At 46.8% G+C, this 12,612-nt stretch overlaps 1 protein-coding gene across 1 annotated transcript; it reads right to left on the bottom strand.

Annotated features, from left to right (window-relative positions):
* Window positions 1–10,291: 10,291 nt before the first annotated feature.
* Window positions 10,292–11,629, bottom strand: RXFP3 (relaxin family peptide receptor 3). The gene has a single exon (XM_074166717.1). The coding sequence runs from the start codon at window positions 11,627–11,629 to the stop codon at window positions 10,292–10,294; it is 1,338 nt and encodes a 445-aa protein (XP_074022818.1).
* Window positions 11,630–12,612: the final 983 nt, after the last annotated feature.

Genomic DNA, 12,612 nt, shown 5'->3' with positions numbered 1-12,612 from the left:
TTCTTGTGTAGGCCCAAAACGGGGCTCAGTGTATGGCAAACTTTACCTTTCCTCACAGCTCCTTCACCCTGCCTTAACAAGAAGCCATGTTTTATGGTTTCTTCCATTTTGTGGCTCTTCATGAATCCCGCTCAAGTCACATCCATGGAAGAGAAAAGCTTGGAAGACTGAGCCCCTGGACTGTGCTTGAAACACTTTGTAGGTGCTCAGATGGCTGGAGCACAAGGATCTCAACCAGGAGAAACAGGAGAAGGCCAGAAAATGAAAGATGGTTGTCTTTTTAATTCACTTTATGCCATCGTTAACTCACTAACTTCCATTAACTCCGTATCTCCTGAGAGGAGGATTTTTTAAGGGATGAGCAAGGCTTCTGTGGAGCCATAAAAATGGAGAAAGGAGAAGGTGATCTGGTTTTACAGGACTGCAGGACTCGAAGCACTGTTTAAACCTGTGCTCCAGGAGCTGAGGTCATAAAGCTCCAATTCCAGTGTGAGGCTGGGGAAGGAACTTTACAATGTTTACCTCTGTCTTTACCAATATTTTCTTTGAGGTTTAACGCCATCAGAACATTAAAATTTGAATGGTGAGTGCTGTCTCTGCTCTGTTACACAAAGAGAAAGCGCCATTGATTCAGCCCACAGTGTAACTGTGGAACTGTAACAACATAAGAAGAATTGTGAACCCACAGAAAGAAGAGAGATGTGACCATTGTTTATATCAATGCTTTTATTTACAAAGTTATTCAGAGGAAACTGTTTCAGGAACTCACATTATCATCTTTCTCGTGATCTTTGCTTTTAAAATTCACTGCATGCTACAGAACACGGAACATTTCCATAAAAACATCCTATGATTGTTTCTAAGACTTCAAAATAGTATTTTTCTCCATGAGTCTTCGTCAAAAATAGCAAGCAGGCAAAAAAACTGTGTACAATTTGAAAAACAGTGTTTAAACCAGAAAAATTATGGCGGTGCTCATTCTGAAGTCAAAAATGTATTTCAGGTCCTACTGAAAACAATCTAAAAGGTTACTAATTCATGAGAAGGGATAAAATAAGTATTTCTTTCAGCAATAGAAATACTAAAATGTTAAAAATGTTAAAGGCAGAGGAGAACTGTACTGTGGTGCTACTAATTTAAGTTCCACCTTTTCTGTCCTTTTACATTAGTTCGGGACTTGAGTTATCAATATGATCAGTCATTGTACTTAGTATCAGCTTTTATTGCAATGATGTGAGCTTCAAATTTAGAAATACCCTGGGTCTGGTCTTTCTCATCTGGTTTTATTTCCACATACATGAAATCAAATAAATAAAGATCTTCTCTATATCATGTTTACATGGATGACACATTTAGATGAAGATGAGAGGTCTTGAGATCAACAACCCCTTCTCCTTCCCACTGTAACAGAACCGGTCATGGCTGAATGAAATGAGGCAGGATACAAATCCGTCATCTTATCTTCATGACACTTGCCTTTTTCTTTCTCTTACAAATGCCTGCCATTTATTCCCATTGAACAAGTAGCCATGTCATGCAAGCCAAACCTTCATGGAAGTTTTGCCTCTCTTGTTTAGAGTACTTGCAGTTGTTAGTAACATCAGAATTAGTTGGGGTTTTTTGGGTTTGTTTGTTTGTTTGTTTCTCCAATGTTCATTCTATCTTTCACAGTGATATCATTAAGTTTCTTTGAAAACAAGCAACCCAGGTGGTCTGTGGGAGACACTTTTCTTCCACATAAACTACACATGTCAGGATGAATCAGAAATATCTTTGCCTTCGCAGAACTCACAGCTTTAGCACTGGTGCCCATTAATTGGCACCAGTCCTTGCAGCGTGTCAAAAGGAAGGGAGAATGGTGTAAATAGGAGATGTGGCAACAGTGACATTTGATATTTCTGAACTGTAGAGGGATTGCTTCATGGAGGAAGAGGGTGGACATGTCTGCTGCAAAATGTCTTCAAATGATTTTTGGCATGATAAATCCATAAAAAATGATCTATACACCAAAACTTTCCCCTCTAGTTTCCAGCATACATTTCTCATTCCTGAGCTGCTCCTTCTTTGTTTATTTAAGCAGCAAATGTTCAGGACCACTTGTCCAAGACTAAACTGTGAGAAACGATTTGTAATTCTGGTGCCTTCTACAGTGTACTCAGTTTCATACATTGCTCCTTTATGTATGCAAGGTGTGTTAATCACTTCTATTTCCTGAAGTTTTTTCTTGGAAATGAACTTTTAACCTTCCCATGTATTAATATTTTACCTGTGTATGACTCCACTTTACCTGATAATGATTTCACATCATGCACAGACATCAAACCAGAGAATATTGCCTTGTGTTGCTCCAGGTTAAGTACTCACAGTAGTGGGAAAACAAAATTCAGTGCTCTCCACTCTGGATTGCACAGTAGACTCAGATAAGCAGATCCTGCCTGTTATTTTCAAGGAGAGAGATCTGTGACCTTTACTAAAAAATTGACTGCTTTTTGAAAGGATGTTTATCAAAGGCTATGTCTGCTCCAAGGAGGAGAGGGAAGGGGGCTGCTGTCCGTGGAAGGATCAAGTATTTTCTTCCCCGAAGGCTGGGTGCTTCGTTGCCCCCCGGTGTTCAATGACATTATAGCACTTCTCCAGGTCGTAGGAGCTGCCTTTCCTTGCATTGCTTTCTAACCTTGCTCCTGTCCCTCTCTGCTTCATCTTACTCTGAAGTTTCCTTGTAGCGATGCACTGCTGCCGTTCAGTTCACCTTTTTTTTGAGCATAGACAACAAAGGAAAGTTGCTTGTTACCAGCTGTAACCCAGATGTGTAATGCCCAGACAGACATTGCCACGTGGACCTGTGGTGGTAGGAGCTCACTGAGGACGCGCATCAAACTCAAGGTAGAATCTGGCCTTCAAAAGCTTCAGTGCTAACGCTGAGAGTCAATCCTGTAGTGCAGCTGTCCCTGCTTTGTTTGGCAGATGAATTTTTGGTGTGTTGGTTCCCAACAGGAAAGGTGCATTGGGAGGCAGGGACAGCGGTTGTAGTGACATGGAGAGGACAAGAGGCAGCATCAGGATCTTTGACACCTCTGTTTTCAGGGCCCCTCTGCTCGTTTGATGCTGAGAAGGAGAGGGAAGAATAGCAGAAATGTGGGGGTCAAGGACTGACATGAAGGAAAGACAAAGGTCCTGGCAGAGATGCCTTCTGTTAAAGACTGGGAGCACCAGCCTGGAGTTGCATGGCTGGCAGATCACCATGTAAGTGCAGATGTACTTCAAATGATTTGTTTTGCTTTTCAACATTCAGATCTGATTTTTTTTTTTTTAATGAAATAAATGCCATCTTGCAATACAATTTGCAAGCTGTTGGATTCCAAGGATTTTGAGGGCCGAAGTATTTGATTAATAAGTGCTGAAATTCCAACATAACACCTAATCCTGTTGAGTAGACCTTTAAGAAATATATCCCAAACTTTGTTAGATTGCCATTACATTGCAAAACGTGGCAATATAACAGTTTTTAGGACTATGGTTATCTCCGAGAAACAGATGGCACCTTATCAAAGAGTGGTGTTCTTTTCTGAACAGGAGTTTCAGATTTTGGAATATTCTACTTTGAATGACTTTATATCAAGTGTGCTCAGTCTACATCGCTAAAAATGTAATCTCAAATCTGAAATTCAAACTAGATTCTTCTTTTCACTATTTATGATCAGCTGTACAGGTTGAGCAGTTATTTAATACAGTACTGTAGGATCCCTGTTACTGTCAGTTCAGGAGCTCATGGGCAGCTCTCTACCTCTACAGGCATCACTGGATTTGCCTATGAAGAAGGGACTGGAGTTCAGCAGAAAATGCCTTTTGATGGGCAAGAAGAAGAGTGTATTTCCTCTGAGCCCCCTCAGCTGTTTCGGCAGAAACAAGTAGTAAAACGGTTTTTGAAATCTGTTTATGACCATAAACTTATAATAGATGATTTGAAATACAGAGTAGGAGATGATCTGAAGGCACAAAATTTTCAGAGGTTTTTCAAAATAAATGTCAAGAAAGACAGACGTGCTAATTCTACTGTACTGGAACAAAGACATAATTATAGCAATTTATTTGCCATCACATCACACAATAATACTGAAGCACAGAATAGTTGGGATTGCCTCTGGAGCTGACCCAGTCTAAGCCCTCTGCTCAGCAGAGAGTTGCTAAAGCAGGCTGGTCAGGCTGTTTTGAGTCAGATTCTGAGCATCTCCAAAAATAGAGACCCCAAAACCTCTCTCAGCATCCTGTTCCAGTGCTTGACCACAATTCCCATAAAAATGTGGTTTTTTCCTATGTTTAAATGAAATGTATTGAATTTCACTTTGTGCCTATTGCTTCTTGTTCATTCCCTGGACAACACTGAGAAGAGTCTGGTTCCACCTTCTTTAACCCCCACACCCATCAGGTATTTACACACATTGATAAGATCCTCTTGAGCCTTCTGAGCTCCAGGCTGCACCACCCCAGCTCTGTCTCCTCATATGGCAGATGCTCTAAGCCCTCCATCATACTGGATTCTCTCCAGTAAGTTCATCTCTCTCTTGTACCGGGCAGCACAGAACTGGACACAGCATCCCAAATGTGGCTTCACCAGGCTGGCAGAGTGGAAGGATCATCTCCCTTGATCTGCGAGCCACACTCTGCCTAATGGAGCCCAGGATGCTGTAGGCTGCCTTTGCAGCAAGGGCACACTGCTGGCTTATGCTCACCTTGTCACAGAAACACAGAATCTTTTAAGCCTGGCAGTTTAGCCAGTTTCAATCCAGCTCACTTTCCACTTATCTAGTCCATTCTTTATTGGTTTGTCTATGGGGATGTCACGGAAGAGAGTATCAAAACCTTATTTGAATCAAGATAAACAACATCCACTGCTCTCCCCTCACCCACCAAGCCAGTCTTCTTATCATAGAAGGTTATCATCTTGGTCAGATGTGTTTTCCCCATTGTCTTAACTCTGGCTAAGTATTGGTAGCTACGAATTACTAGTAACTTTATCTCAGTTTTAGGATTTAGCCTGAAAAAAAAATTGAAGGTATTTGGTTTTCAGAGTTCTTGCCTAAGCTGATCAGAGACTTTTTCACAACTACAGAGAGAAAGAAGTAATCTTTATGCAAGATTCCAGTTTTATCCAACATTGTTAGATGTGACTTCTGAACAAAAGTGGAAAAGTTCACTGAACTATGATGCTAGAAGTCAGTGTTGAATAGTTAATTTGATCATTCTGCAGTGAGTGTACTCATTCAGTTGGTCTGTGCAAGGAACAACAATATCTCATTGCCCCAAGGAATGGATAAGTGAGGGAAAAAGTGAGCTACGTTTATTTTGTTATTTCCCTAACTGAATAGTCTGCAGTCTTAACTTTCTGCTAACCTTAACTTTCTGTTAGCACTCCCCAAGCAGGTAGGTCAAGTTTTCGAAGAACTTGCATGATTAAATAAATTGGTTTTGTCTCATGGTGTTTTTTTGGCCCAATTTGCTCAGGCGTCCTGTGAGTGTATTTTACCATTAAGACCTTGGGAAGGGCTCTGAGGCTATGCACTACGGGTTGAGGAACCTGCACATATATGTAGGATTTGAAAGAGCCAGTTCTAAGGAAAACAACTCTCTGCAACTAGGGAACACATCTAAGGCAAGTTACCAGCTGCACTTTAGCAAAGGAACAAATTAACTGGCTGCCCAGCCTTTTCTTGCAGACTTTGTCTCAACCACTGCTGCACTGACTGATGCTGAGAATGTACCTGGAGGAGATTCTTATAACTGCTTAATGATGATGAAAAGATACTTTCAATAACACCTTCTGAACAGATTAATCAGAATTCTCTTTTGAAGCAGGAGAGAAATAACTCTCACTAAACACTGGCGATCCAGGCTCCCAATCTAATGTCCTTGTGCTGCACCACATCCATACCTATGCCTGCCCAGGCTCAAGGATACCAATTAGATCAGGGCATCTGCGCAGGCACTCAATTGAATAATCAAGTTTTAGTGCAGACAATCATGAACTGGAATGAAGGGGACTGGATTTTTTTTATTGCTAAAGTGAGTGCCAAAATAACTCAAAGAGAAAGTGAAGTAATATTTCCACTGAAAAGGCTTTTCAAAGGCAAGCTTGGAAATTCAATTTGTGGTTGTTATTACATTAAGAGCTTGGTTAGTTATTTGAGGGGGGGGATATTTAAAAGTCCTTGGGCAATCAAAGTCAGTGCCTAATATCTGGGTTTTAAAGGTTCCTTCAGTTTGTCACTAGATGTCAGCCTGCACCTTTAGGTCCTTATCATTCTGTAGCAACATGGACCTCTCTACCAGCACCCCACCAAGAACCTCCAACAGAAGAAGACCGGTCACAAAAATCTCACAAAGAACACCTTAAATATTGTTTTGTATCCTTCAGCTGTTTTTATTTTAGATCATGAAAAGGCGATTGTTACAAATGAAGACATAAACATTCGGAGGAAACACTAGTGTTTTTGCAGTGTTGTGCCGATTACTTAGGAAACCCCCGGATACCCAGTATTTGCTGTTGTTAACAGGTAGTCTCAAAACTGGAGCTAGAAAGACCCTCTGCTGAGGCCACAGGCCTGATGCTGCGTGCATGCTCAAAGCAACTGCTCCTTCCTGGCAATGCCCAGGCTGGTGCTCCTGCCCATGCAACACAGAGCCCACATTCCATGCACTGATAGATGGGACATGCAGCACAGCCTGAAGCAAAATATCTCTCTCTGCTCATGCACAGCTCTTTGGGTAAGCTGGACACACACCGACCCGCACAGCCTGAACTGCCAGTCTGGCCTAAAACAACATTTGGCCAATTGTGCCTCTTTTGAACAGCAGATCCATGACCTACATCCGGTGGACCAGTGGCTTAAGAGAGAGCTGCCCTCTAAGTCCTTTGTCCATTCCCTACACATCCAAGGTATTTTCCTATTTGGATGATTTGCCAAATGTAGGGTTTTTATGTCTTTAGTGATCAGATACCCAGGGCTTCCTCTGAACATGGTATCTTGCTAGTGTTCTGGGATAACTATGGGTTGTTCTGAACGTCATCTGTTTTACTGTGTTGTTTTGCTGGCATAAAATTATGTCTGTATTGACATCCACAAAAGCACATGGGTTTTGTCATGCTGAGCACCCCAGAGGATGTCTTTTAGGCAATTTGCTATCTGCTGAAATTCATAGTTATGCTTTAGACACCTGGATAGCTTTTTATGTAACGCACAAGAACATTTAAGCATCACGATAGGGATTAAAATTCCAGCAAGCCAAGCAAGAAACTATGCTGTTCAAAAGCAAATACTAAGAAGAGAGACTGGCTTTGAGATTCATCCCCTCTTCTTAATTTAGGTACTTTCTTCTGGCCTCTACAGACATGGTTAAATCTCTCTGAACTCTGGAATTACATGTTCATGGTATCCTTTTCTCACACAACAGCGTGGCTTTCTTCATCTGCTAGCACAGGCATTAGGGCTTTTTCCCAGACCATGTGAGACCCAAATGCATTTCTTGAAAATCCTTTGACACATTAGGCTGCTAGATTTCTAGGTCTAGAAAGCTCTCGGGCTCTTGCACAGCATACTGAAACTTTAATCAAGCCAGGGCCTGGGAGTGAGTTAATCATTGTTCTTGGGAAGGGGAGACCTGGAATACAGACCTGAATCCAATTTCTCTTCCGTATTTACAAGGAAGAAAAATTTTGGCTCTTCATCTTTGGGGCTCACACCCTAACCACCATGCTGCAAAGCAGTGTTAAAGGACTTGCTTTCCCTTTGTGATCCAGCAATGCTGAACAACTCATGCAACAGGGAACAGAGGATTTCAAGCCAGAGGATTTGAGCACATTTGCTGAGTTTCCTAGGCTGTGAGCAAAAGCTCTGCCCACTTAATTAGTGTTTCAAAAGGAAAGAGGAAAGAGCATAATCTGCACATGCATTGAAGGTGGGACAGGAGAAGCATATCTAGACATAGATGCAAAGGGATGGGGGAATGGGTTAAGTTTACAGCCCCTCAAAACAGTGTGGCCTGGCACAGGGCATTCCATGTTCAGATGCAGAGCTGCCTCCCTGACTTTGGATACACACTGCGGCCAGTCCTGACTGAGATATCCCCATTAAGTACAGAGGTAAATGCTACAGACTTAAGCAGATTTAGGGATGCTCAGGAGCAGACTTCTAGGCACAAAAAAATGTAATTACTTAGAAAAAAACTTTAAGTACCTACAGCCTTCAGCTGGCAGCCAAGTCAGGATTTAGGAACTTAGAGGGGCCATTGTACAGTACTTAGATGCTCAAGTTCTTCTGTGAATATATCTGATTTCTTCAGAGTCTTTGCATCGGTAATAGTATGTCCATCAGCTGCCAGCTCACTTCTGCTTCTTCTCCAGGCACCTGTATCTTACCAGTTAGCAAGCGCCCAAGGCTGCAGTAGAAGTCTCTTTGCACTGAAAAAACAGAACAACAGGTTCTCCTTTCAAGTAGCAGAACCAGCTGCTTCCAGACCAAACCTGAATTTTACAACAGGAGTTACCGACATGTACAGTAAACCTAACAGAGTCTGCAAAGCATAATTGCCACTAACAGCACTGCAATTTTCTCTGGACAGAAATAGCAAGTTTGCTCCACACCAATACTTAGAAGTGACAAACAACCCTCTAAAGAAATGCTTTTTTAGCAGAGTCAGGCAGATGTTGGAGTTAGGCTGCACAGGAAGAGACTGGAAATAGAGAGAGATTTTGAATATTGCATTTAAATATTCATCCCATATGCAGTATTGGGGATTAACAAATTTGTGTTTTGACAACAAAACCAGAACTGTTGCATTTTTCCATCTTTTAAAAGAAATGTTTTGACCTTTCCATTCTAAACTATTTTTTCCTCATAATTTAAAAAAAAAAAAATTATAAAGTAAATATATAACCTTACCATAAAAAGTTTCACAGCTTAAAATTACACTTTTCTCATCCCCTTAAAAGTTCATTTCAGATCAATGTCAAATTATTTCCCAGACATTCCTCTGGGACACAGGCTGGGACAGGCACCCTTCTCCAGGGTGCAAGAGCACTAAACTGAGGACTCTAGGGCTGCTCACACCAGAGGAATTGAACTGGAGTTAACTGAAACACTGACAAGTATCAGTGCAGACCCTTAACAAACACTTCAGCAGAACAAAAACCTTTGTGTTTGGTTTTAGCTGAACCCAGAAGCACCCCAGAGCAAGCAGCTCAAAGCGACTGTGATTTGTTTCTCTTTCCCATTTTTATTTACAGTTGTGCTGATTTCCTGGAGTGAAATACAAACAGTCTGAAACCCAGCAAGAACAAAACCTGCAGTCTCAGTGCCCTGGGAGAGATGCCTGCCTTGCCACACGTGATGTGGGGCTGCGGGTTTCCCCCTCCAGCAGCTTGGAGGGAGGCTGGGGAACATGACGTACCCTCACACCCTCCCCTCCAAACCCAGGCAAAGCAACACCTCTCCATCAAGCTGCAAGTCCTGTCCTTGGGTTTCTTCTTGGCTGTCTGGGTTGCTCTGTATCCTGGCAGCAGCAGAGAGGGTGAGAGGAGCTGGAAAAGCAGATCCTGCAGAGATCTGGTGGGGAGAACATTGCTTCTTTTCCTCTCTCTTTCCTAGGTCCCTAGGAAAGGGAAAGGGGGCCAAGCCTGAAGAAGCAGCAGCCTTGTACCCACTTGTCCTGGCTGTTCCCACCAAAGCAGGTACAAAATAGGACATAGGCTGCCTGATCCCTGTGCCCTCATGGGAGCCCAGGAGCATCACTTACAATGCCACGCAGCAGTGAGAAAGCAGCCTGGCTCCCTCCCCCTGCCACAAACACACATACAGGGGAGGGAGGGCCACAGGTTGGTACCTCAGGTTGGGGGGAGACAGCTGAGGCTTCCCAGCCTCGCTCCACCCCATCCAGCCCCTCTCCTCCCTATGGTGCCCCAAACATCCTGCGTCCTCCCCAAGTCCTGTCACCCTCTCCAGATTGCTCTTTCCCAGATCAGGTAGAAGCACTAAAAAGCATCTCCTAGAGACATTCCAATCCCCAGTGCATCACCACTGCCTCCTCCTACTCCTGTTCTCCAGTCCAGGCGACATTTTCAAGACAAGAATTTCCATCAAGTTTCCAAGAGTGGTCACAAGCCCAAAAGAGCATCTCTCACACAGAAGCCCTCCTTTACCCATCCCTCCTCCCCTTGTCCCTACCAGACATTCAGTATCCCAGGGCACCATCTTGCACAGACCCCACAGTCCCACCCTCCAGAGCACCCTGCCCCATCTCAGCAGCGCTGCTCCGTGGAGCTAGCAGGCAGCAGGTCACAGCGGCTGCTGTACATCACCACCCCAGGGGGGTAGTAGGCCACCTCCGGCTGGACGGCTGCAGCAGGGGAAGAAGCAGTGACAGGCTGGACAGGCACCAAGGCGTGCAGGGCCTGCTCCTCCTGCTCAGGCTTGGTGGTGTCAGTGAAAGGGCGCATGGTGGTGAGGGAAGGTGACGTGATCCTCCAGAGGAGGCTCTTCAGTGCCTTGCGAAACTCCCTGCGCATGAGGCAGTAGAGGATGGGATTGAGGCAGCTGTTGGAGTGTGCCAGGCATACGCTGATGGGGAAGAGGTACACTTGAGAGAGAAAGTACTCAGTACTGAAGTGCACCACATTGAGTTTGATGAGGATGCCCCACGTTGTGAGCGCTTGGTTAGGCAGCCAGCACAAGAAGAAAGACAGCACCACAATGGACACTGACTTAGTCACTTTGGAGCGGCGCTTGGTGCTGGGGCCACTGCAGGTGCTGCCAACGTGCTTGTCACTGATGAAGCGCACCAGGAGCAAGTAGCAGAGGCTGATGATGGCCAGCGGCACCACAAAGCCGAGCAGCACCTTCTGGATGTGGTACAGACCCAGCCAGAACTGGGCATTGCTGCCTCGGCCCTCAGGGAACTTGACAAGGCAGAGCACATCATCAAAGACGGTGGCAGTGGTGGAAAAAATGGCGTGAGGCAGAGAAGCCAGGATAGCTGACAGCCAGATGAGGGCACAAAGCCACTTGGCAGAGCAACAGTCACCCAGTGGGTTGCCTCGCCGCTGATTCTTCAAGGCTGAAGCAACAGAGCGGTACCGAGCCACACTCATAGCAGTGAGAAAGAAGACACTGGCATACATATTCATGGCTGTCACATATGAGACAATCTTACACATTGCCTTGCCAAAGAGCCAGTTGAAGTCCAGCGCATTCTCTACTGCCCAGAACGGCAAGGTCAGCACAAACTGGAAGTCAGTCACTGCCAGGCTGGTCACAAAGAGGTTGATAGAGGATTTTCTCCAACCTTGTTTGCTTTTCATCAGGTAGAGCACCAGCAGGTTGCCCACCAGCCCCAGGGCACACACCACGGAGTACACCAGTGAGATGACAATCCGCACCACGTCGGAGCTGTCCCCCTGCATCCCGTCAGCTCGCTCCAGGTTGATGTTCTTGAAGAGCTGCAGGAAGGATACATTGCTCCGGTTGCCCATCTGGGCGCCCTCCGGAAAACCCAGCGGCGAGTCCCAGGACTCCCAGTCCGTTCCTTCCTTCATGCCGGCGGCTGGCGAGCAGGCACCGCGCTCGCAGGGCTCGCCCATCCCATCGTAGGGAGGACGAGCGGTCCGCGGGAGCCTTTCCCAAGACCCCCGAAGCGGGCAGCCTCTTCGGCGAGCGGGCTACCGGAGCGGCAAGGCGGGGTGGGGGGACGGTGTCTCTCTCCGGCTCGACGGCTGCAGGCGGCTGGCGCCGATCCCGCCCCGCTCCGCGGTTATATGCGCCCCGGCGGGGCCGGGGCATGCGCGGCGCGGCGGCGGAGCTCTCCCGGGTGCTGAGCGCGGGCGGCCGCGCCCCAGGCTCCCCCCGCCCCGCCACCGCCTCCGCCACCGCCACCGCCCCCCGCCCTTCCCGGTCACGGCGGCTGCATCCCTGCCGCTCGGCTCCGGTCCCGTTCCGCCTGCCCGGCTGCGGTCCCTGCGTGTGAACCAACCGGGCGGCGCGTTTCCGTGGGCTGCGTTGGGCAAGTGCCCGACCCGGGGCGATGCCCTTTCCCAAAAAGTCCGCCCGGCGGGTCGGCTCCTAAAGGAAATCCCCCGCCTTCCCTCCCGCGCTTGGGAAGAGCCGGGGGTCCCTCAGCTGCAGGGCCAGACCGAAACAATCCTCCCTTTCCCGCCTGAGAAACCTCGGAACCGAGCCTGGACGTGCTTCTCCGTCCCCAAAACGACCGCGCTCGGGACAGGGACCGACAAACACCTTTCCTGCTTTCGGGACACCGTGAGCCGCCGGCTATCCCTAATTTTAAAACGAACGGCACGGACAACGAAGCCGTAAAGTCCGGCCGCCGGCAGCAGGCAGTGCTTGGGCGAAGGCACAGGCGGGCAAGACCCGCGGCGGGCAGGAGCCGCTCGCCCGGGAAGGCAGAGAGGCGGCCGCGGGCTCCCGGCAGCCGCTCGCCCGCTCGCCCGCAGGGGGCCCCGGCGCGCCGGGCAGCGGCGGCCCCGGGAGCTCGGCAGCAGCCGCAGCAGCAGCAGCCGTGCTCGACGCTGGCTTTATCACCAGGTTTGCGAAAAGAGTCGATGGGAAC

Source organism: Numenius arquata, chromosome Z (assembly GCF_964106895.1).
Source record: "Numenius arquata chromosome Z, bNumArq3.hap1.1, whole genome shotgun sequence".
NCBI lineage: Eukaryota > Metazoa > Chordata > Aves > Charadriiformes > Scolopacidae > Numenius > Numenius arquata.
Note: the sequence above shows the minus strand (reverse complement) of the source record. Positions and strands in the feature narration are given on the sequence as shown.

Excerpts from the sequence above, each read along its gene's own strand:
- RXFP3 (XM_074166717.1), bottom strand. The coding sequence starts at position 11,629 with ATGGGCGAGCCCTGCGAGCGCGGTGCCTGCTCGCCAGCCGCCGGCATG.